Source organism: Cyanistes caeruleus, chromosome 5, assembly GCF_971803275.1.
Source record: "Cyanistes caeruleus chromosome 5, bCyaCae1.hap1.1, whole genome shotgun sequence".
NCBI classification, from domain to species: domain Eukaryota; kingdom Metazoa; phylum Chordata; class Aves; order Passeriformes; family Paridae; genus Cyanistes; species Cyanistes caeruleus.
Window position 1 is genome coordinate 17,214,108 of NC_141705.1, and position 26,438 is coordinate 17,240,545.

General features: G+C 35.9%; 1 protein-coding gene and 1 long non-coding RNA gene across 10 annotated transcripts in view; one reads left to right on the forward strand and one right to left on the reverse strand.

Moving 5' to 3' along the window:
• Positions 1-26,438, reverse strand: part of KCNIP4 (potassium voltage-gated channel interacting protein 4) — a 383,084-nt gene that overhangs the window by 204,132 nt on the left and 152,514 nt on the right. The window contains exon 1 of one of the 9 annotated variants that reach the window (XM_086891608.1): positions 21,800-21,889. The exons of 7 other annotated variants lie outside the window; for them this stretch is intronic. Coding sequence is in view for 1 of the 2 variants with exons in the window: in XM_086891606.1 (XP_086747732.1) it covers positions 14,297-14,357 (61 nt within the window). In the remaining variant the exon portion in view is untranslated. Of the gene's footprint in view, positions 1-14,296; positions 14,395-21,799; positions 21,890-26,438 lie in introns of those variants that run through there. One more of the 9 variants, XM_086891606.1, reaches the window with a different exon arrangement.
• LOC147652949 (uncharacterized) lies at positions 11,897-15,367 on the forward strand. The gene is made up of 2 exons (XR_015287578.1): positions 11,897-11,973; positions 14,817-15,367. It is a non-coding gene; the product is annotated as an uncharacterized LOC147652949 (long non-coding RNA).

The following is a 26,438-nucleotide window of genomic DNA, read 5'->3' on the forward strand; positions in this document are numbered from 1 at the left end:
GTGTTTTGGGAAGAGAAACACCATCACGCTGAACATCTCCCCCTTCCTCCTTCCTCCCCCAGCTGTATATGCTAAGCATGGTGCCCTATGGTATGGGATATCCCTCGGGTCAGTCAGTGGGGGTCAGCTGTCCTGGCTGTGTCACCTCACAGCTCCTTGTGCACCCACAGCTTCCTCGCGGATGGAGTGCTGTGATGGGTAGAAAAAGCCTCGGCTTTGTGTCAGCACTGCTCAGCAACAGCTAAAACATCCCTGTGTTACCTACACTGTTTTCAGCACAAGTCCAAAACATAGCCCCCACCCCAGTCAAAACCAGCACAGTTATGTCATTTATTCCATTTATCAAACTGATTTTCCAACAGTGCAATGAGAGCTAATACCTGTTCAGTACTTTTGGCAACCTGCACCCAATGGCTTCACTGATGCTATGAAATAATTCCTGTGATGTATTCTGAGGCTTTACAATAGCAGAGGGATTTTGTACCCATTGCTATTCATGACCAGGTTGTAAGGGCTGCTGCCAAGTTTACATGGATTGAAGACGTCCTGATCACCATATCCTGCTCCCTTCTGTCCCTAAAAAGAGACCCAGGATGACCCTTACAAGAACACACTGCAGTGGTTTCTGCTTTTCTCGCTGTTTTGCATCTGCTTTTGTGCAATGACATGTGCTTTGTTCACAAAGGACTTGGGGTCTCCTGTAAGGCACTGATTCCAAAGTCCCCAAGCAGTGTGTAAAGCTGCCAGACTGCCTGCTAGCAGGTGTGCAGCACAGGTGGTGGGGCTCTAAACATCTCCTTCAACAAGTTTGTAGGTACCACAAGCATGAGCACTATTCTCACATAGGTTTAGGTAAGAGCATAGTTTGCAGCTCTAGCAGCCCAGCTCCAGCTGTTTCAGCCTTCTCACTGATGCCTGCATGTTACTTCAGCATCTTGCCGTGGTCTGGCCCAAACAACTTTATCTGGAACAATGCAGGGATCAGAATGCCATTTAATTACACTCATTGAATGCTCAAACACCGTCCCTTGACATATTATTTATTTAAGAATATTACAGCACAATTTCAAATTACAAACAGTACTACTACAGAAAGAACATTAAAAAATGAATTCAAATTAATGTCATAAAATTCCTTTCCCTTAGTAATTTAACTGAAAAAAATACAATAATTTTATTCCTGAATTCGAATGCATATATAGGTTCATTTATCATTTTCCTCTAAACTTTGGAGCCAGAACTAACTTTGCTCTTTTGATATTATTCTAAAACAACAAAAAAGAAGTAAAAAACACTCTAAATCAAGAGTGAACAACTTTTTTAGTCAGTATGAGCAGAAGCAACTATTTACCATGACATGCATTTGTATGATAGGTGCATTATACTTCCCATATTCAACATCTCATTTGCAGTATATGCATTTTATGCAAGGACATGCAAAACATATCCAGAAAAGATAATTCATTACTTCTCAACACTGAGTTTTTATTTTCATCTTTTCATCTCCCACTGTGAGGTGAAATTTTAGAATTACCATCCTTTTTTGCTGTGTAGAAGAAAAATGCTAATTCTAATCTATTGTATTCTAATTATTTTTTGGATCAGTTTCTCTTTCTCTAAAATAAATTTCATTTCTTCCTGCTTACTGTTTTTTAACACGAATATAAATTTCCAGAAGCTGAAGTGAAAAGCAAGTTGTACTTTATTGCACAGCAGTTCTAAAGATATAGCATCAGACAAGTCATGATACATGAGCAGCATCAGAAGGGAAAGTAGAGATGAATTGTGGCCAAACATTAAAGTGCCAACTAAAGTGGCAAAAAGTTTAAAAAAATTAAAAAACAGTTTAAAAATTTAAAAGGAAAACATTTTAAGTGCAAATTTCTCACAGGTGTCTCTCAGTCTAATCAGTGATAGTAAATTGAACCTACTGTGTGAGTTTAAGAATAAAAGCAATGGTTTAAGAAAGGTACAGCCATAAGTTTTGAGCTACTCCAGTAAGATACTGAAACAAGAGTGCTGGCACAGAAGGAAACCAGAAGCACTGGGAGCACTTCATTGAGCCAGCTCAAGTCTGATGGGCTGCTCTCCTATGGTGCAGCATTTTACAGGATTAAGGTCACTAAAGGCTCTTTTCTAATATTAAAATAAGACCTTAGAGTACCTTACCTTGTTTTGAAATATACTATTGTGTCAACCTCGGTAATCATAAATTTCCATTCATTTATATTCTGACCATGGTGCTAAACCTGGACAAAGAAGAAATTATGTAATTTTCACAGAGAAAAACCTGGCCTAATGATTTAAGCACTGCCTCTGTTCAGAGACACATTTGTGTTTAAATAGTGCTCAACCACAAATACTTTCATGACTAAGGCACATTGTTTAGGCTGAACTCCAAGTATAAAACTGATAGTTTCGACAGGAAATGCTCATGTTTGTAAAAGACAGTTTGATTGCCCAAGCCAGGAGGCACTTTAAACCTGTTGAATTCCCCATGTGGAAGTGCAGGAAACACAGCAAGCTCAGCTGTGGTTTGGAGGAGTGTGGAAAAAGCCTCATCCACTCATATCTGGAGACAGAATCCAGCACAGTACTCCACGTCCACCTGACTTTCCAAGCACAGAATGGAGGGAGAAGAAAAGGAGCACGTTTGTTTTGCACAGTAACTGAATAGATTAGGCAGCAATCCAGGAAAAGATGGATCCTTACCATTTGGCACTTTGTAGCTCTTTTGCAATGGGACCTGAATTGCCAGGCTCAGAATGACACTCTGGCAGAGCATTTCTCACCTGCCTGCTGAAGGAGACCCCAGTTTAGGACAGCAAGAGGCACCCCATTAAACAGCAGAGAGTATGGTGTCCAAAATCGCCTTCCTGTGACAGGGAACCTTGGGGCTCAGGTCTCTCTTCAGAGTATTACTTATACATTTCAGGCAACAAATCTTCAGTGAGGCTGTAAGTAATTTTGTTTTTCATTCAGAATGACTATAAGGCAAACAGTGTTACTTGACTGTATTCCAGAAAACCTATTAATGGTAATAGGCAGCAGGAAGATGATTCTGACAGTAGAAAAACACATTTTCAGGAATGTTCTGACAATTAGCTTTGCAATCATTATTTCTCAGTCACTTTATAATATCAATCTTTCCACTGAAAGTGGTTATTAGTTTATATTTCTTTCCTAATAAAAGTGTTTGTATTTCTAGGAGTTTCTTTGCTGCCCTCTTAAGCCTGTTGGTAGAACAGCAGAGCTGAACAAGAAAATGTTCAGCAACATGCTTTAAACAGTTTCTGCTTTGACTCTATTTCAAGAAACAGAAATATTTTTCTCATTATATAAAAGATTAGAATTTTCTTAGTTTTTCAAATAATATTGTAAATCAGTATAATATATCAGTATTATTTTGCATTATATTATTATATATCAGTACTATAATCTTTCTAATACCAGCTGTTATAAAGTACAGTAGTACTTTACTATGGACAAAGAAAAATACCATGGACAAAGAAAAAAAAATTGTGGGCTTATTTTTTATTTTAACACTCTCTTCATACATACACCAAGGCTGTATGTCAGTTTTAATTTTCAGTCTCCTTTTTAATCTCTTCCACATATTTCTTTCTTAGTATGTCTTCCTAGAGTAAACCATGTTCAAATAACTTTTTAAACCTTTCTAAGGAAGGACAAAAATTATGGAACTACTGATACGACATTTTTTTAATGCCATGAAAACCTATATACTTGCTAATACCACAGAGGAAAAGAATACTGTAAATATGGGCAAAAAAGGTGTCAAAGCTGGGTTTATACTAAAATTGAAAATGTTAATTGATTCATATCTAGTCTCCTCTCTGTTAACTAGATGTTATAATTAATACACTTTAGTCTCAAGACTTAAACTAACCTTTTTATTGAATAAAACCTAAACCCACTTATTTTGAAGTGCAAATTTCCCTGCCTGCTTTCAAATATTCACTTTGGGTGCCAATCTGAAGATCTGTGGGTGAGGGAACAGGAGAAGGAGGGAAAATTCCTCTTTTCTTTTTTCTCATACCTCTTCCAGCTAAATACTATCTGCTCTTATGAGTATTGTATACTCTCTGTCAAAATAGTTTTTAACTCTAAGCTCTTCTAGAAGCAGTCTTCATTAACTTCATAGCACTTGTTACTGCAGAGCATGAAGGCAGAGGGGGCTATCAAGGCAGATTTGTACAAATTCAAATATGATCTCGAACATGGACAACAAGTAAGTCATTGCAATCAACTGTCCAAAGGCTTATCTCTGGCTCCCTGACTGCTGAGGAGGTTACCACTCAAGAAACAGAAAAAGCAGGCACTGAATATCAGAGTAACACAATGAAGATCACAGAGCAACCCAGGCTGCTACAACTTCCTTTTGAGTTTTAAACTAAGAATGAAGCAGTTGATGGAGCAGCATGAAACCCACAACTCCTTGAATTGTCCCAGGCTAACTCATGAGACACATAAGACAATGGCAGGTATGATCTTTGTTTTATTTCCCTCAAAACATAAAATACATGTATTGCAAAACAAAACTATTTTAGTTTCCGCATCCCCTTCTTCACAGATATCATATCACAGTGTAAATCATTTCCAACACACATAAAAAAACTTTTCACCACTTACAAGCATATTTTTGGACCTGAAATCTGGTTTTATTTAGAAAATAAATGCTATTCAGTTCAAAAACTAAGATACAAAAAGTAATACTCTATGCTTAATGAAGACCATTAAGAATAAATATTGCCCAAATCACCGCACCTGTAAGAATACTAGATACTTCTGAAGGAACTGCTTTATGCAGTTTATAACTGTGTGTGCAAAAGACTGATACAATGGTACATGATCACACCTGTCTAAGAAGATTACAAAATCCAGTTTCAAAAACCTAAAGTCTTCTTGTTAGCAGTGCAGTTTTATTGGCAGCAACTTTTTGTCTGGTGGCACAAGATGCTGGGTAAGCATGCTATAAACCTGTAGAGTAATTCTGAATTCCATTTCTGTGCTTTGCTTGAATGACTTTGAATCAAGTTAACATTGAATTAAAAGAAATACGCTTTGCATGAGAGAATGCATCTTTTGAAACACTGAGCAGCGACACACTAGAAGGTTAGAGGAACCAGGGGAAGAATTGTGTTTATACAGACAAAGTGATGGGAAAAGGTGGGCCTTATTGACACAGGTCAGTAGGTCTGTGAGCACGGGTAAACAGACTTCAGCTGGCATCATGAAACAAGTGAACTGCCCTGGGAAGACATCCTAAAGCATTTAGGAGCATCAGCTATGGAGGAAAGCTTATTTCCTAGCAAGAATACAAAGAACTTCACAAGTTGCCTAAAATGTTACTGTTTTCCTGCTTTATTTCAATGACTATTAAGACAATAATTTTTATGTCTCATCTTTGTTGACAGAACTCCTCACTGGAACATGAGGGACCTCTGTCACACTTATAGGGGGAAAAAAAAAAGTCCTTAAAGGAAAAGTTGTGTGGAATTCAAGTTTTTAAGATGAAAACAGCAAGAGTAGGCATGATGTGTCCATCCTGCTGGATCTCTAGAAAAAATTGTGGAGAACATAGAGTTTTCCTGAAGACAAGAAACTGAAAGTGGCAATCTTTAGAGCATTCCTTTAGGGCAATGTATAGTATAGTAATTATATATTTAACTCTAAATGGTAGTCAGCTATCTTTCTCTGCTATTCTACTATCTAATCAACATTTGTTTATGCTTTTGACACTTAGAAAAGATCACTAAGAAAGAGATGGGATAAACCCTCTTGAAATGATAGATGCAATGTATTTAATTTATCACTTACTAATCTTTATGAAATGGTGTAATTTATGAGGCATATACTTAAAGCCTTAGATTTTTATGACACTGTAAGAACAAAATAATAAAGATTCAGGAAGTCGTGTTTCACAGAGCATAGTAGCAATGCTATAACAATGTAGTTTATATTATATTAATTTAAACAACATTAAATTTACAGTTCTTAATTAAAATAGAGCAACTATTAAATAAACTGGAAAATAATAAATATAAATTGATCGTAACTTTAATGTCATACAATGGATTAAACTCAGTGTTTTAAAATCACTTTAGAGAGGATGTGAAAATTATATTCTCTTTTACAGGCTTTAATATCACTCATTTAAACACTTTAATTAAAATGCAAATTCATCTACAGAACAGATGTAAAGAGAAAAGCTTTGGTGAATATGGAATATCTGAGAAATCATTAACCAACATCATAGAACATTAGATGCCTGCTACTGAATTGGAAATATGTTCACCGTGATGAAAAGATTATAAATTAAATCAGATGGCTGTACCACCTAGTGTTTTAATTTCCGGAAACCTCATTCTGAAACACTTTCTCACTCTGAATAATAACTTCCATCATCATCAAAAGACTATTAAATCCTTAGCTTTTCACCAAAGTAGTTTTTCTTATGTCACATTCTGTCATCTGGTAAGCAGTGTAATGCAATGCTGTTGATGTGTCATATAAATGTTCACATAAATAAATTAATGTCAGAAAAGTAAAACAGTACCTCATGGAAATGAAGGGGACAAAGTGATGTGTTTGGGAATGTACTGGCTTTAAACAGATTTCATGAACTAAACAGTGTGTAGCCTTGAATAAGAGCAATACCATCCAAACAAAAGCATGGTGTTTCTGTACAGATGTGCAGACAGATCCGTGCCCATTGCTGCCCGCAGCTGCCACAGCTACCCCAGCTGTGTCCATGCTGCTCAGACCACACAGATGATACCCAGCTGACAAGGTGCTGAGGTCCTTACAGTGGCTGGTTCTTTGCCACATTGCTTTGATTTGTTCTCCAAACAGGCATCTCAAATGATAATAGTTAAATATGAATGTTCCTGTGCTTTTATCTATGTTTATAAATACAACGCAACTAGGTGACATGTGCTTCCACAGGTGACACCTAAGCAACACCTCACACTTCTCACCCACCCATCTGTACCCACTACTACATCTCTCTCATGTGTGAGCACAACAGCTCGTGAATTCCAGTCAACCAACCTGGGAACTGGTCCACTTTCCAAAATAAACTGCTCTTCTGGGGAAGGTGAAGGGACAGCCCAGGCTGCAAGGCAAGCTCTGCTCCCCCAAGGCACCTGAGCCTGTTTGCATGGCAAGGCACAAGGCCTGCTCCCACACCAGTCTGTGAAACACCCCCTGCTACTCATTTTGACTTTGAAGTTCTATACAATAACAAGTGTAGCCAGACCTTCCAAGTTATCTTCAAAGTGTAAGCAGTTTGCTTTGGAAGATTATATTAATGCAATATCAAAGCCTGTAATAACATTTCTGTATATGTGACTATGAGCACAGGCATGAATTTTTAGTGTTTGGATCACACTGAGTGTTGAGCACATTTAGTTTCTATTATCAAACTCTTGAGTGCTCATTAATTCACAGCATCATCTGATGCTTAGAAGCACAACATAGCACTTGGTCTGGTGTAGGGAAACACAGCCTTGTGTTACATCCCACATACAAGATTCACAATTAATGTGTAAATGCCAAGATTCCCCGGGTTGTTTTGGTTTTCTTTTTCTCATGAATGAGCATGCCAATCTCAATCATCCCACAAGTTTTATTTAGAGAGTTAACATCAGCATAAGATGTGAGCCACTTTCTTCAAATACAGACAAGTTTCCAGGCATAAAACTGGCAGATGAAATGCATCTCAAAAGAGCGGTTTTCATTTTCATGGCCCACTCTATCTTTGCTGGCAAGGGCAGACTTTGTGACAATAAACAAGATCATCATTTGTGACAATATTAGCTGTATACTGCAGTAAGATTTCAAAGGGTTTTCTTTAGTCATATTTAATACAGCTATTACCTAATAAAATATTTGATACACTACTGACATCAGCTGGATGTAAGGAGACTTTACACTTACAATCTACTATAAAGTAAAAATAATTTTTTAATTCACCAGCCTAGGATATTGTGCCCACTATAATCTAATATAGGTGTCACCTCCACACAAATTTGGATTATCATAAAGCAATGAATCACAACCTATTCACTCCTAAAGCTTGTTCTGGTGTTAGTACCTTTTGATTCCCTACTTTCCTGTCCTGGGGCCCTTCTGAGCCTCCCATCCTCCCTGCCCAATCTCCTGGCACAAGAGTTCATGTAGGTGGATGGCTCAGGGATGGTCCAGCTGGAAGCAATTTTCCTCCCTTCCTTATTTTTCAGAAGCATTTGTTTCCTGACCTAGACCACCATGTGGGCTGCAGGACCATCACTCAGCACGGGGTAGCACAATGGAGTACAAGTGCAGAAAAGCTGGGGCTTGAAATAGGGTAGAAATTGAAAAGCTTAGTCTGGACATCCCATAATTTTCTGACTTTCCCTCCTTCAGATCTACAGCAACCTGGGCTGCTGGGAACATATCCCATCCCATCTGCTGTACAGCAACACTGGCTGCCATGGCTGCCTTATGAAGTGGAACAGAGGATTCAGCTGAAAAATTAATGGCTGTGAAAAAGAGCTATAAAAACTTTGGTATTTTTCATGGATGCAATATAATTAACCACAAACAGATTAAAAAAAAGACTAAAAAAAAATCGTAGGGAAGGTTTTTCTTTGCCATAAACATGGGCCACAAAACTACTCTTTCTAAGCCTTTAATTTTCTAAAGAAGACTGTAAAAGGCCCAAATATAAAATGCTAAATATATTTTTAAAAATTAAAAAATAGTACAATTATTAAAAATGGACATTTACTTTATTTTCCCTGAAATTAACCCCTATTTATACAGAAAAGATTGGATGATGATGATGATGATGATCTTAAAAAGAGAAGGGGTGTTGAAAACCATCACCTTGCTATTTTGTACCAACCACACTGAATGAACAAGTAAAAAGGAAAGAAAATCTTAGAAGTCTTAATTCATCTGAAATATTTAATGAAATACTTAGAATTTTCTGTCAGAGACTGAGCACTGACCATTATATTCCTGATTATCTGGGTTACTTATATGTTGTTAAGTCTTGCACATTTGTTATAAAGCAATTGTATGTATAAACAGAATCAAGTACTCAACACCAACCACTGACCTGTAAAAATTCTCAGTTAAAGATGCTCAAGAATGTTCCTTTGGAATATAAATAAATGTGTACTAATCAAGACAAACACAGTTCTAGATAGTCAGAAAAATGTCAACAAATATGAGATGTCTGCTTGAGCTGCAATTTGCAGCTATTTGGACAATTAGATGATATTTACTGATCCTCTTTCTTGTGGCTTTTCTCTCTGTATAGCAGTCTTCCCAACACCAATCCTTAATTTTCCTTAAGCAGGTGGAAATGTAACCTTTAAAGAATTTAACCTCCATCAAATGTGAATGAAATTAGATTTTTTTTTAACATTATCAAGTCAAAGATATGCTCCATACAATTCACACATGCATCCAATTAGGGAAGTGCAGTGTAAAAATACTAGACACCTAATTTCAATAGGAAACAAAATTAACTGGATTTCACTTAAAAGCTTGACCAAAGCTAGTGAGCACCATCAGACAAGGTGTGATCAGAACATGACAACTGAGCATTTTAAAATCATCTACCTCTCTTTTAATTTTTTGAACTTAAAAAAAAAGCCTGTTAAAAATTTTCTTTGTGGGTGTTCTAAGGATTCCAGAATATCTCTTTCCATTTGCACACAGTCCCTGCAAACTTCGCTAAATTATTTTGCCATGCAAATTTACTATTTCTCTTTAAACTGACAAGCAGATGCTGTAAAACATATGATGCTCCATATGGCTTCAAAGTTTGTAAAAAAATCCTGTTTCTAAAATTACCATATTTCAGTGTCATTAGAGCTGTGAAAGGCTTTCCTGTCTGCCTGTTTTCTATACCATTATTACAGTCCTGAAGCAGTGTTTATCACTGGAGGATACCACCTGCTTCTCAGAGCTGTATGCTGTGCTTCCACGTTTCCCTCCATGCATCACCTGCCAATGAATCACCAAGGAAACTCATTACCAAAAGCACAAACTCCACTGAGCAGTGCAGCTGACTGCCAGCAGATAGTGTTATTTGCTGGATCACTCAAGCATGTTATTTCTTCAAATGCTGCACTTCTGTCATGTTGAATGGCTCTGCTACGCTGCTTCTCATTCTCATTTGTTATTTAATTTTAATCTCATCTGACTTACTGGTGTCAGTACAATGTCTGAGCTGCTATCAGAAAGTCTGTGTGAGGCTATTTTTACTCCTATGAAAAGAAAAAACCACGGTTCTGGTTCTTTTCAATTGTCTTTTATATTGAGGCATTTGCTATTTCATTAGCTCAGCTTAGGCATATTATGTTCTGGATGAATAAAGATGAAAGTGAGCCCTTCATTCCCACAGTTCAGTGCTTACCTGCAGCTCATGTCAGGCTGTGATTTTCCTATTTTCGCACTGTCAGTCTCCATGAAGGTTCACGGACTACTTCACATAAAATGCAAAGATCATGACTCATCTAGATCTCATTCTAAGGCTAAAGCTGTGACCTGAATCCTTGCCAATATCAGGTAAATATTTTCAGTGACAGCTTGAATACTTCCAGAGTACAGTCTTCTAATGTTTGGGTCAAATGTTGCCTTTCCTTCTGCCATGATTTCAGCAGGGATAAAGCTAATCTTTTATCTGGTGCTGTGCTGCGTTTTGGACTGACTATAAGGATAATGTCAGTAATACTCTTGATGTTTTAGTTATTCCTAAAATTGTCTTACTCTAAATCAGACTTTTCAATGTCTCCTGCTCTTCCAGCTAGCATGAAGGCACAGGAGGAATCATGGCCAGGAGAGCTGACCCAAACTGAGAGATATTCTGTTCCAGAGAACACCATGCTCAGTATAGAAACTGGGGGGTGTTAGCTGGAAGGGGGCCTGATCACTGCTGAGGGATGGGCTGGGCATCAATCAGTGAGTTGTGAGCAATAGTGTTGTGCATCACTTCTCTCTCCCTCTCATTTTCTTTGTAATTATTATTATTAATATTATTAATTGCTGTTAATATTATCTTAAGTATTAACAATTATATTTGTTTCTATTATTCAACTGACCTCAATTCAACCCACAAGTTTTGTTTTTCTCCCTGGGTCTCCTTTGCACAGAGGAAGGCTGAGAGGGAGCAAGTGAGCAGCTGCATGGGACTTAGTTGCCAGCTGGGGTTAAACCATGACACCCACCTACTCTCTATAAATTAATTCCACTTTTCAGTCCTTGATTTTTGTATATCCACTTGTGTGGATTTTCCCAGGGACTCTCCTGGTTGAGTGTCCAGGCCAGCTTATCTGTACTGTCCTACTGTGGCTTATTTCTCATTGTCAAACTTGAGCAATGAGGAACACCTCATTTACCCACAGATTTAAAGCAGAGGCTTCTTATTGCAAATGCTGTTCCCATTAGCCAGCGTTCCTTTAGTCACCAGAGCTCACAGTTCAAAGCTGATCCAACCAGATATTTTAAAACACTGAATGTCACTGCTCCATAATTTTACTGTGCACAGAGTCTTCCACAGACAGCTTTGTGACCTTTCATTCTGGTGCATGGCTCTATGAACTCCTTTCCTACTTAAATGGGTCTATCATATTAATGCAATAATTTAATACTGGTTAAAGTCACAAGAGTCCAAAATATAAATTAAAGAGATTTTATTTTTCTTATTACAGCTACTTTCCTATCAGTCCAAAACCAGACGCAACTTTTTATTGGAAAACCTCAGACTTAGATATCAATGGTACTTTTTATTTTACAGGTTTTGCCTTTCTCCATTTCTACAGTTATGTAGGGCAATTTACTCCATCTTTGCTTAATGATGCCAAATTTATCTTTTTTGCAGTGCAGTTGTGGACACTAATGGAAATAATTTAAATGAGGAAAAAATTGGATTAAAAAATGAAATCTAAAATGGCTCAGGTATGTGTTAGCTCAGAGATATTTAGTGACCTGAAAAGCATGGCAGAGTTATAAAAATTTATTTAATTGATATTGATAGATGAAAAAATGGATTATAATTATCAAGCATCATTTACTTTAATATTTTTGAAGAATTGAAGGGTGGATTTAGATTATGGTAACATTGGAAATAACAGTAATCCTATTTGGAGTGTGCATTTATGTTGACTGATATCTGACAAGATACAGAGATCCTGATGAAAGTCATGTCACCATCTTATCACTTCAAACTATCATCGCTTTTATTCAGAGATTGTACTTGGTGAATACTTAAATTTGGCATAAAATTTAAGCAACTGTTTGTTATTTTTCCTATTATTTATTTTTAAGAAACTAGTTGAAAGTATGTTTAAATTTATGGAAAATTAGTCATCACTATAAAAATGTATAAGGCTTAAGCTCTTTCTCACTAGAAGATTTGATACTAAATTTATTGCTTCCAGTTAAAAAAAGAGAAAATACTTATTTTCTCTCTTTGGCCAGGAACTGAATTTAAAAGGTTGAAAAAAATGATACCTAGGACTAAGGTCTTAAGGATTATTTAGGACAGAATGGTTGGTAAAAGATTTAATACAGCCTTATTGCAGAAAATGCCAACATTTCTACTGATTTCTCTGTAGGAACCAAGGTCATAAAATACTGCCTTCCCTCACATTTAGCCCCTTTCATTTCTGTAGGTCTGTTTAGGTACATAAATTTTGATTCATTTGTCTGGCTAAAAAAAATATAATAATGACAAATGAACAGTGTGGCAGTGTCACTGTTGAAAGTGGTACCTGCAGCATTTATTTTGAGAGGAACATCCTCCCAGGACTGCAAGTTTTAAATTGCATGTGAAAGCAGTAAGAATTGACACAAATTCAAGAAATAGATTGAAGACCTGGCACGAAGGGCTTTGTTTGGAACAAAGAGGAAAGCTTTGATTCTGAGGCTGGGAATATTGTATGAGAGCCTATAAGTCAAAGGAGCTGGGAAAAACGTTGAATAATTTTGAAGTATTATTAGTCACTTCAAAGACTATGGGTGCTGAGCTAAAGGAGCATAATGCTTTAATCTTTGCAATCTTTTCTTTTTTTTTCCCCTAGTGAAAAAAGGATCCTTTTATTTATCTCTTTACTTTTTTTGTTCTACTTTTTTCCTCATATACATGTAACAATGGGTTTTCAATGACTAGAGTAATAATGTATTTTAAGACAATTAGACTGATGTAAAATGTGGTATAATGTTTACAATATCTTGACATTTGTCAAGACTGCATTTTTGTTAATACATTTATTAAAAAAAATTAAAAAAAAACAAAAGGAAAAATCTGCTAGATTGAATTGACACTCTCATCTGTAAGGTTAGATTGTATATCCTCATCACTCTTGGGTTTCATTACAAAGGATTTCATTTGTTCTCCCAGGTAGGATAAGGATGATCAAGAAAACATTCCAGTCTAAATCCAGATTGGCTAAACTGACATAATATAATCATATATAATATAATCAGTCTGGTACTGCTGAGTAGCACAGGAGGGCTGATATTGCCATCATGAAGCCATGCCTGCCAGCAACTGAGCTCAGATGCCATTAAAGACTTTAGAGTACAACATCCAAAATTCTTTGGAAGTTACATTTACTGGTGTTAGTTACATGCAAAGTTTGATTTTTACTACAAAGATTGTATTGTTAGGTATTATAAAGCAGAGAAAAGTTCCTTTCTCATCCTTTCCCTCCATCCTTTTGCATTCAGCCATCAATTTACAAGTTGTGGTATTTACAGAGCATTGAATGTCAGCTGTTTTAGGATTCATTCCTTCAGTGCCCATACCACTATTTAGTGAACAGGTTTTCCTGTACTTCAATTTTTCTATTGTACTGAGAAACCTAACTCAGATTCCTATCCATTTTGAGGTGATTTATGTCACTGTCTCAGTTTTCTGCTAACAAATCAGTAGTATAACACATTTCTGAAAAAAACAAGTTCTAAAAGGCAGCAATGTTGTTTAAATAGGAAAAGAGAACATTCTGATAGTTTGTCTTTCATTTAACTAAATTTTCCAGAAGTGCATGGTACTGAAATCTACTTTTTCATAGCACGACATTTTTATCTCTTAAGAAATTCCCCAAATGCTTTAGTGGTTTTTGATCCACTTAGCTGCACAGCAGCAAAGATTGTAAAAGTAAAAACAACTGTTAGAAGAAAAAAAATACCAGGCTAAAACTACTAAAAAGGACAGAAATCATTAAAGTCTTTCTATTTTGAAAAAACACTCTAAGAACAGGGGGAAGACAATACCTACACTCAGATATCAGTAGAAGCCACTGTAGGTACCTGAGAATCCTCTTCAACAGAGAGAACATTGTTGAATGTGACCTTAATGCAGCTGTGTTTGCACATCTTCTGAAAACTTGAGGTTTCGTAGATTATTTACTCTTTAAAACATGTCTCTGGGAAAGCTGTGTCCTTGGAAGGTTAAGTCCTAATACACAACAGAATCTTTCCTGTTACATACAGTGATTATTTTCTCATTCTGTGATAGCTGCTGAGTTTCTATAAATCCAAAAAATAACAAGTGCCCTATGAACTCTATCAGTAGAGTTCTTTCTGAATCATCCCCTCTTTGGCCATACACATATAGACATATATGTACATAAACTTTAGCCTATATATTGATGAGACATACTTGGAAACATTTCAGTATATCACTTGGAAAACACTCTAGAATTACTCATTTTAAAGTTTCCCTTTTTCTTTGCTTTGCTTTGTGCTTTTTAAATGAGAGTTTTCCCATCTTTCCATGATGGGAAATATAATAACAGGAGTATTTACTGCTGTGGGCATGATGAATAGTCCAACCCAAACTGCTGGTCATGAAGCACAGAGTGTGACAAGGACATCTGATTGCCTGGAAGCAGAGCCCTGGCAGCCGTGACTGAGTCTCTAATTCCCTGCTAGAGTGCCCTTGCTGAAGTCAGTTTTGCTGCTGTTTCCTATTAGTTATGACTTTATAAACAGCAAAGTCAAAACTGAGGAAATCTCCTTGCTCAGTGAAAAGCCTTAAACCCATAATCATAGCTTCCTAAAACTACAAGAAAAATCTGAGCAGCATCATGGAGTACCTATGCTGTTTCCCTATGCTGGATGGACCTTGGTGGAGAGAAGCAAATTTATTGTTAAACTTTGTTAAATATTGTGAAAATTATTGTGAATAATTTACTTAATACAGTGGACTATTTCGCTCTTATGTCTAAGTAGTTAGCATTTCAATCTCATCTGCAGATACCTATTTTATTTGCATTTCCTCAAAAAAATCTTATAATAAGACCAAAACAATAATTTGATTAAATACTTAATTATATGTCACAAGGAATTTTGAAGTCTAACTTGATACACACATCACATATGTATGCATATGCACATATAAGTTAAAACAACCTGCAAACTTGCAGACAACTCTTACATGCTTCCACATGACATGGAAACAGGTTGACACCTCCACCGCATCTCCCCTATTGAATAAACCAGAAAAACTCCTAATTGTAACACTCATCTTCACCTGCTGTCCCACAACTCTGTTTCTTGATACCCATTTGCTGCATTAGGGATCATCTATCACATGGTGTATAGAAAATGAGATGGGATTATGAAAACAAACCCAGAGAAGGTAACTCTTGTTGCCACTTGCTTTCTAGGAGCACACAGCTCTTTACAATGCAAATATTAGTATGCTGGACTCTTCAGATTTTCTAGCTCGATAGCCTTAGTCAGAAATCATATTTTAATATGACACAACAAAACATCCTCAGCATCTGAAGTAATTGCTTCATGCATCATTACCTGCACACTTCTTCAAATACAAGTTCAAGTATTATAAAAGTATAAATAGAATAAGCTGTTTATATTGTAGTAGCCTGAATAAAGTGTAGCCTATGCTAAAATTAAGTGAAGAGGAATAGACAATGATGTAAAATTGGATAGAAAAATGGAGAATCCATTCCTTCCTGCTAAAATTTTTTGGGGGGGGGGAAAAGTGTTAAAAAAATTAGTATTTTCAAAACTTCTCTTTTTTTCTGAATTTCATATGTGCTCACAAAACTGAAATGTACTGATACTTTAATCCTTGTCTTTAATGCTTCTTAAAAAGAAAATCCAGAAACTGTCAAATGCTTTTTCCCATAATTTCTGTGGAGCTGAGTGTTCATAACTTCCAGGAAAACTAACAGAGCTCCATCAGTTCTAAGAAATTAACCCATTAGAAATAATAGAACTCGATCAATTATTTAATAAAAGAAATCAGCAAATGTAAAATCCACGGTCCCATCACCCTAGAAACAAATCTCCAACTACCCGAATTTGTGCTAGTTATCACTGATGCAGTATAGTATATTTTTAGGTGAGTGTCAGAATTATGACAGAAAAATTAAGAAAAAAAATGTCAGAAACTCTCCTCTTCAGGACCTTGCTTTCAAACAGAGTAATTCAAAGCAAGGTCTAAGCATTTCTAGCTTTCATCTTTAACAGTACTGCTCTGTAGCACATAATTATTAAAATTACTTAGCAGGAAAAAAAAACCACCCTCAAATCATAGACCAGACTGAGGAAATGCTTGATGATTATTAACTGTCTTAGACCTTCATAGATTTTTTGAAACAAAATTAACTGCATTGCAGAACTCTGAAGCTGTGCCATTACCTTGCTCCTCGGGATTTTAAAGCTCTTGGTTTAGAGACAGATTATACATTCAATGTGCTTTCTCCACAGAATTGACGTACAACTAAACTTTGTATAACTTTTTTCTGCTAAAGAATCTTTAGAGTGAGACTGGTGATGCATTGAAATTATATGAGCTGTAAATAGAGGCAGGGAGAAACAGCTGTTTTCCCAATATAGCAAATTCTTTTGGGAAATTTGTGCAGAAGGAAGCAATAAATGCATCAGCAAGCACTGACACACTGATAATTACTGCAAAGCAAAAGAACATCTGCATGCAAGAAGGAATAAAAACAACACTAAAGCTAATGAAAAGAAAAATTAAAAGCAACCCTGATGAGGAATGGAAGAAAAAAAATTCCTTCTTTTCCTGAAAAGATCCCATATTACTCAAGAATTTAATCCTGACACACTTCTGTTGGTTGAGAGCTTGTGCTTATTTTGACTGAAATAGTTTATGCCTCATTGAGTAACAGAAGCTTCCCAAATCCTTAAAAAAAAAAAAACCCAAAAAACCCCAAAACCAATCAGGACCTGTGATGTGCAGAGGAGTTATTTACTACCCAGCATCAATTCCTGGGCAAGTCAAATTCACCTACATTTTATTTAAATCAGATGAGCATCCTAGATTCATCCTAAGACAGTATGTGAAAATAATATGCAAAAAAGCAAATCAAGCACTACTATATCACATTATCTGCCTGGATAACTCTGTAAAAGTTCACAGAGGAATGTAAAACAGTAAGGTAAGGTCCATATTGGAAGGTTTGAATAAACCAGCTGGTTTATGAAGTTTTTCTCAGAAAAATAATTAAACTTTTCAGTTGTAGGTTGGTTAGAGAAAAAAATGTCCACCTAACTTTTCTGATGTCCTTCTGCTTTGTCTTTCCCAAAGAAAATGCAGTCAAAGGACATGAAATGGATCATTCTGGATGTGAGCTTCTATTGTAGCAACTCTTGATCTTTCATTATTTCTGGCTGCCATTAGCCACCCCAAAAGAGCTTTTTTTTAGTTTTTCTAATCTATTCTAATATTTCTTATCTATTCTAATCATAACCAATATGTTTTGGGGTTGGTTTTTTGGGATTTGCTTGTTTGTTTAAAGTCCATAAGGAGCAATCAAGTACTTTTGGAGGGGGTTTCAAAATAATCAGTATTTTTTCATATTTTATGCCATTGTGAACTTTTCAGAATCGGATTGTGAACTCCTCCTATGTCTACTTTGGACTTCTTACAATTTTGTTCTCTGCATAAGTATTTTTTCCTGGTCTTAGCTGCCAGACACTGCTGTAAGAACTATGATTAGCACTCTTGCAGACATCAATTACATTCTTTTAAGCCTCAGCAGCTGAGCTATAAACTCCAGGTTCAGTGAGTGCATAACTGGGGATTATGCTGATCTTCACTTCAGGACCCACAAACTTTCTGCTACGAAATCAAGGAATGATGAGGCTGTTAGACTGATGAGGAATGCACATGTTTTATAAAACACGCAAATCCATGTTAAGAAGTTTGTGACAAATTTGCCTAAGTCCCCAATACCACTGTAAGATGAACTTACGTTAAATTCCTCAGAAACAAATCATCTACTGTTGAACTTTTGTTCACTCTTACATCCTTTCCACAGCTCCATTCTGCTGTCTCAAAACTGCACCAACATTGTTTTTAAACAGGGCATTAACGTCTGCATTTTAGGTATAGCATAAATGTAGTCACCTGTGTTAAATGTGATTTAAATTGGTTCTTTAATCACATTTTTTTTTAATGTATTCAGCACAGTTTAATTTCAAGAAAGTGTGATGAGAAATTAGGCACAGTATTGATTATGTTGATTAATACAGGAGATGATGACTACCTTTCTTGCCACTTCAAAGTCAGTTCAGATATATTTCAGATGCAAATATTCTCAGTCAGGCTCTTCTCTCCATGCACCTTGTTGATTGTGTTAATTTCTCTCTAGTCATCACCTCCTGTGCTTCCAAAAAACACTAGGTGATGGCAGTCCTCATGGCAAAAAACAAGGAACACTGCAATGGCAGACAGCAATGACAACACAGAGGATGTGCCAACACGATTGCTCCATATTAGAGATAAACGGAACCCTCTCCAGGAAAGAAAAACACCAAATTCCTGCAATATTCTCCTCATGCTGCTCCAAGTTGTGCAAGTGAGATTCCAATTATTCAAGCAAAATCTGAGTAAAACACAACTGACATCTTTGGCAATTAATTTGGTGAGGGAGTGGGATAAATCAAGTTTAAAAATAAAAGAAGCTGAACTAAGCTGAATATACAGCTGGAATATGCAGCCATACAAACACTCACAGGTAACCTGCATTTAATACTCTCATTACACAGGCTGCCCTACACACCAAGAGCTTTAGGAAATGTTAACTAATCCTGTTTTCAAAATAGCGTTCAAGCAAACTTCATCAATGTGCATGACTGAAGGACAAAGCTTCTGTCATGGTTCTTCTATTTCTTATTTGTCCAATATTAATTAAAAGGGTTGCAGTGATGCTCTATAACTACATATTCATAAACTGCTAATGAGGCCTTTGAGTGGAATTACTTACAAGAGCTGGGTTTTCTTCTCTCCACTTCTTCCACCTGGTGGAAGAACTGTGAAGCAGAACACTGTCACTGTTCTCTGTACTGGAGATTAATCCCAGACTGACTGACTAAAATGCTTCATAAGGGTTTAGAAATTACCCTGTACTTTCACATTACAGGATGCACATGACTATTTCCGGAATGAATTACTAAGAAAATTAAAACAATGATTAAATATGGGATGCTCTAATGACAAGGTTATAATTTGTTCAACTATAGAGTTTTAATTTTTTGATTTATTTCAGTAATGCCAGCTAGTAATTGAGCAATTGACTTTTTTCACCTTACATGGTATTGAAGAAAGAATTCATGGCAGAAGATTCCTTTTTCCCATAAAATCCCACCAGATTTCTAGGAGGTTTTTTTCATGTAAAATCCATCTTATTTCCGAAACTAATATTACCCCTGTCTTTGCAGGTTGGACAATGTGTTTCTATATACCTTACAAGTATGAATCTGATAGGAACAATCCACGACACAGAGAACCAGAAAAAAATCATCAAAACAACAGCTGATTAACTGATAAATACCTTCTGTTGCAAACCTCTTTCCATAAAAATTCTAATCTTAAGGGAAGCATGTGAAAAGTGCACTTATTGCATTCCAGTGTCGCCCACATGCTCTCAGTAAACAAAGATTAATGCTATTTTTACCTTTCCTAACTACAGAGAAGTGAGCTGAATCCCTTTGGTAGCTAAATTAGCACCACTTCAATTTTTTTGCTTTTTGCTTTTTAATGAGTATGCATACTGAGATACACAAATTACTACTCCAAATGTTTCCCTTAGCTTTTGCCTCCAAAAATCTGCATTTAAAAAAAAATTCTCATGAACTCAATCTTAATATTATCACTTAATATTACACTAGACATCAAGCTTTACGTTTACTTATACAGTGGAAAATTTTTCTGCATACACAGTTTTCCTAAGTTTATTTCCTTAAGGAGATAGTTAAACTTATTCTGCTTTTAAACATGGACACCAAGGAGCATTGTGAAAATTCCAGTTAAAAAAAGAAAAGAAAAGAAAATGAAGATGGGTATTTTTACAAAAGTCATTTTAATTAGCTATGAGATTCTTTAACTTAAGTGATCAAATCTGGTTCCAACATTTTCAATCTCAGAAATAAAATACATTACTATTTAAGTGTGCAAAAGCCCATTTATCTAATTGTATGTTTATCTCTTTCTAAACCAAGGTGTTTACAACGTGCCTAGATTTACCAGGTTTGGGAATCCAGACATTTATCTCATTATATATAATCCAAAACCATGTCATGGTTTTGTATTATTCTTCTTTGTTTTCATGTATTTAATGCTTCTATTAAAAACTTCTAGGACCGTGTACATACCAATGTCTTGAAAATGTTATGAATTAATATAACTCAACTGTGTCTTCACTTGTTTACTGTGCCTCAGCATATGATTAATGGAGCCAATCCTTGCTGGAAGCCTGAAACCTATTTTTTATTAATTTCTAGTTTAATGTCATGCACTGAGGAACATCATATAGCCCGAAGTGCACTCCCTCCTCTCCTCTTTTGCTAAGCCAGGAAGTTCAATTTAAAAAATGACTGTAAAAGAAACTAGAAGACAGAAAATAGTATCTGTAGAAAGTAAAGAAATAACATGTAAAATGAAAGATGTGATAAGGACAACAAGAAAAATGTATTGAGAACAATCTTTTTTTCATAAGTTTACAGTCTAATAGTTACTCATGGCAAGCGCTGCTGCACTGCCTATGGGTCCTCACATAATTTTTCTCCATCAACTTCCCATGTAAAATGAAGATAGTATTTTTAAATTGGGGAAACAGAGAAGATCCTAAGTTCTGCAGGTAAGATGATTTAGTGCTTCCAAGTGTAGGCGTGCTAACGGGAGAACAGTGCCATGGAGAAGGCGACGACAGCGGGTGACCAGAGCAGGGTGCAGGGCGGCTCCATCCCACACCCAGCACTGGCCAGAGCACACACACTCTGCCAGCTGACCACATCCAGGAGCCTGCAGGCAGCTCCCACCTGGCACCAGGAATTACACCATCCGCCTGTGCCTGTGCTCACCTAGGTGAGAAGCAGCAAGTTCTCATGGGAACATCTGCTGCCAGTAGCAATGGTGCATGGAATTGCTCCCTGCTACAGAAATTCCATCCAAGCGCTTAAGGCATGAACACCTTCACCATGAAGGTGTGGTGAATTTTGCTCATCAGTCCATCTGAAAGGGCTGCAAGAACATCTACACTATGCTCCTTTCCCTTCTACTGTTAGCACCAATAAATGGCATTTTTGTTCAATACTTTAGCAGTCTTGAGTGCCTTTTGTAGTGAAATCTGCTTCAAACACTAGCCTGGTGCATTACACTGGGCTAGCATTCTGGGCATTGAATTAAAGTTTTGAAAATTAAATGACAGTCAAGAAAATAAAACAAGAAACAAAACAAATTACAAAAAAAAAAAAAACAACCAACAAAAAAACCAAACACAACCTGTGGTGAATTCATGCCTTTCAGCCAGGCTTTACACTGCTTGCAGAGAAGTAAGTGTCCTGGCTCATTAAAAGCAGAAATCAGTCCAGACTGGAAAAAAAATAGAAACATGAATTCAAGAGTTATATTGGAAAATTTATTTTGGTTCAAATTTATTTTTTTTTTTTAACTTAGCTTGTTAATATCTGCAATGACAGTGACTTTGGATACAGCTTCTTTTGTATAATTGTCTTTTTGAACCTGTCATTTTTAAATAGGAGGACTGCTTTTGTTGATTTCTATCAGTACTTTATTAAAATAATGATTTTCATGTTATTACCATTATTCTCCTGCCTTAGAATAAGCAACTAAGGTCAAAGCTGAAACTGAAACTAGATTATTAACTATATAACCACGGTATTTTTATTTTACAGTTCTTGAGCTGTCTTCTATTGAGAGGTGGGCTGTATGCTAGGGAGAGATAGGAACTCAGCTGATGTGTTATTTGTAACAGTAGTTAAAACAGAATAAATATTTTTTCCACAGTGTGGCAGCAAAGCCTTTTAAGAGGAATAACTGACTTGTCTCAAGAAGATCTCACTAAGTCAGTTGAAAATTCTCAACAGCTGAAACCAGAGTTCATATATTCCTTGTTCCCTGTGAATTGGATTCTGCTTTGAAGACATTCTCCACTCCAGAATTCCAAATCACTGCAGTCTTTTTATTTTTTTTTACTTTACCACAGTTACTTGATTTTAAAATTCTTTTTTTCCATTATAAAAATCCTGAAATACAAAACAGTTCACCAAAATGTTGAATGATGCTTTGCTGTGTTATAAAACATTCTGCAGACCCACAGGCAAAGATGTGAACGAAACTTTCTTCTTTTATGCCTGATAGGAAGAACTTAGGAATGTGCAGGCAGGCAGTAAGTGTTCTGCAGTTCAGCAAATTAATCAGATATAGAAATGGCACAGAACACTCACAGGCAAATTATGTTGGTTTTTTACTTCCCAATGCCTTGGTCTGTGTCTGTGTGCGTGCAAATGATCAAGAGAGGAAGCAAATGTAATGAAATATAATTCCTGAAGAATTATATGTGACAAAAACATTCACAGCCCACCCTGTAATCCTCTGGATTCAGAATCACTCCTTTAAAAAGGAAAAATCACGACTACATTTCTGTTATCTATAGCTAAACCCTCCTGTAGTAATGCTCCACTCCCATTTTCCCTTCCATTTCAAACAAATTAATGACCCAAGCACTTTTCATCCCTTCCTTTCTCTACCCCTTCTTATTTCCTTCTATGTTCAGGTTGTCTAATTTTGAACAGATCAGGTCTATTTTCCTCTTCATTTGACTTTGTACCTTCTCATAACACTACTTATTCTTTCATGCTTGAAGTCAAAGGCTGAAATTCTTTCTTATAGTTTCTTAAAGGCTTAAGAGAAAATTGTTGCTATTTTGGAAAAGGCAAGACCTACTTTTTCTAGGGAAATTATTCATTTAAATATGTCTCAAAGGATTCATCAAGAAAAAGACTTTGTATAGTCATGAAAATAATCAAAGATTTAATTATGGCTATACCAGCTAAGCAAAGCTAGACAGTGGATTTTTTGTTGATTTATTTTCTACTATAGACAATGGAAAAATAATTACATTTTAGGAAATTATGTCTAATGTGAAAATGTCTGAAAACACAGTAGTGCTTGCATTATAATCAGTTAATTAGAACTACTCTTATAGATTTTCCTATGTGACAGGATCTGGATGATTGAGACATTTGGCTAAACCTGTATCTGTAGTGTAACTCAAAAATAAAATTACTGGAGGATCTCTTAAAACTTTTCTGTACCCAATATAAACACACATGTACATGTTTTCATCATGCACCTATTGTGAGAACCTAAATCTTATTATGCTAAATTCAGATATGTAGAATATCAGACCTGCCAAAAATGGATAAGAAGTATCCCATTAGAAAGGTTCATTTCTCCTGTGGGCCTTGCTGACTCATGATTTAAATATACAGTGATAAATTACTTCTGTGAAAGAGTCTAATGGTGTGTATCAAAAAGAAGAAGCTATTAAATTCTAATATTTAAATCTGTGGGAGGAAATAAATACTTGGTGACATCGAAACAGTCTTGAGAAAATGTGAAGAGTTCTTCTTAACTAAAAAATAGCAATTTCTTTCATCTTTTATTATCAGCAATGTCTGTAAACAGAGAATGACTCACAATATCAATCTTTTAAAAATTATTTTATTGTTATTGTTTTTCCCTCTTCACCACAAATCAGTAATATAAAACCAGCACATCATCATATACTGGTAAATCGATATTGACTTCCTGGCTTGTCATTCTGCTTTATCTTTGATAATTAAAGGAGTTGTTTTATCAGTAGAAATCAAATTTATCTATGCTTTGCTATGGATGACTTTAAGTTCATTTATTATGAAACTACTGGCACAAGGTCATCCATAATCACCTCTTTACTTCAATATATTGTAAAATATTTCAAATTAATTTCAGAAATGTTTAATGAAAGCAATTAAAAGAACAGAACATCGTGGCTGCCTGTGTGCTGCCTGCAGCTATGACATGACCTATGGATTTTAGATAAGGTACTACCTATACTCCAAAGTTCATTACTAATGTCAGAAGTTCATAGTCATTTAGCAAAATTTGAAATAGACATTTTTAGCTAACAATTTTTTAGGTTTATTGTAAGTTAAATGCTGTACTCTGTTAAATCTCTGAATTTAACAGGAATGATGAAGAACATATAGCCAGTGACATCCAAGGAAACCACTGACAGCTCCTACTGCTAACAGACAGTGGTAATGATACATAAAAACACACAAATAAACCTGCTACATAGGTACCTGTATTTCATAAACAGAAGCTGGACTGATCGATGGATTGATTGATTGACTAAATGATTTATTATTTCCTGAGTCCACTAAATGCTGCTTCTTTTTGCTGAAATAAAGGAGACTCTAATCTTTCATGAATTCCTGAAAGTACTAGGAGTGATCCTAAAAATACATGAATGAAAATTTATGAGAGAAAATGTAATATGGCATGCCAAAATTTTCTATGCAGCAGACTATTTCACTGCAAAAAATATTCACTGAAATTAAAAACTCCAACCCTAAAATCACTGAATCAGTAATTACCTAGCTTGGTCACAGAGCTGATTATCAAGTACAACATATATGGGCCACTGAAGTGGAAACTGCTTGAACTTAATGAGCAGTTAGAATAGGCCAGAGTCAAAACTGGATTTGTTTGGCTTAGAACCAAGTAACAGCATCTTTTCTTTTTTTTTTTGCTACTTTTAGTTTCTGCTCTCCAGGAAGGCAAACTAAAGCTGGCCTTGAAATAAAGTCAGGCATGTATGACAGCAATGCAAGCTCATTAGGAAAGTGAACTAATTGATGTCACAGAGCTCCATGCTCCTGCAACTGGTTTAAGTGCAGCCAGATATTTTCACACCGTAACAGTCACCAGGATAAACATTAATATCACTGCACTGTCTTTAACCACGTTGTTCCTTTTATGCTTCCAGTGAGTGTCAGTGAACCTGTCCCTCACAACCAACCACAGGCTCTGGTGAGCCTTTCCTTGTCACACAGGGAAACATCACCACAGTGTTCCCTAACAGGTCATCTTCAATATCCCCAACAATCAATTTAGAAATACACACAAATACAAGAATCAGATTTTGGTGTTTAGGTGAGGCCTAAATTTTTGCTTTCCTTCCCATCCACTAAAAGTTTTGTGATTACTTGTGTTCAGGGTAGGGAAGTTCACTGAAAAAATACTTCAGTTTGAAATTTATAGATTAAATTTACTTAATGAAAAATGGGTTTAGCTTGCATAAGAAATTAAAGTCTACCTTTACATGGGGCCTTCTCTGATTGCTCTCATATCTCCAGTGGTCAAGTGTTTCCCAGACACTGCTGAACATGCCTTTATTTATTAATCTCATGGAGTAAATGATGACTTGGCCTGCCAATGTAGTGTATATATTTATATAGTGTTTGGAGGTTAAAAATTAGTTTAGATTAGTTATAAGATGAATAAATGTGAATGAGTCAAAAATGTACTATAGACATACTCAGCAAAATTAATGCCTTTACTCCTGAAAAAACTCCTGAAATATATATACATCTATAGTTACAGAGATGTTACTTTGTAGAAAACTAGAACATAACCTTCAAACATTCATTTTATTCATGGCAGCATCTTATTCCTGCATGGTTAAAAACTCCAGTCTCTTACAGATGTTTAAACTACTTCACAGTTTTTGAGGAGATAAGAGCACACAAATGGGATATTACTATGTTTACTGATTTTATGGTATCTCACCTCTTAGAAAAATCTAATGAGATTATTTATTTATTTATTTATTTAAGAGCAAATGAACAGTGAATGCTTCAATAAATAAAAGTCTGCGTTCATCCTCAAGTAATAGAACAGTGAAGTTCATGAAAGCCAGTAATATGCATAGGTTTTGTGAATTTGGAGAGGGGAAATGTACTACTAGAACACTGGAAAGCAAAAGAATGAGCGTGCCAAACATTAATTTGTACCTTCATGCTCAAAGAGGAAATAAGCCATAAAAGAAATTAAGTACTTTGCTACAGCTGTG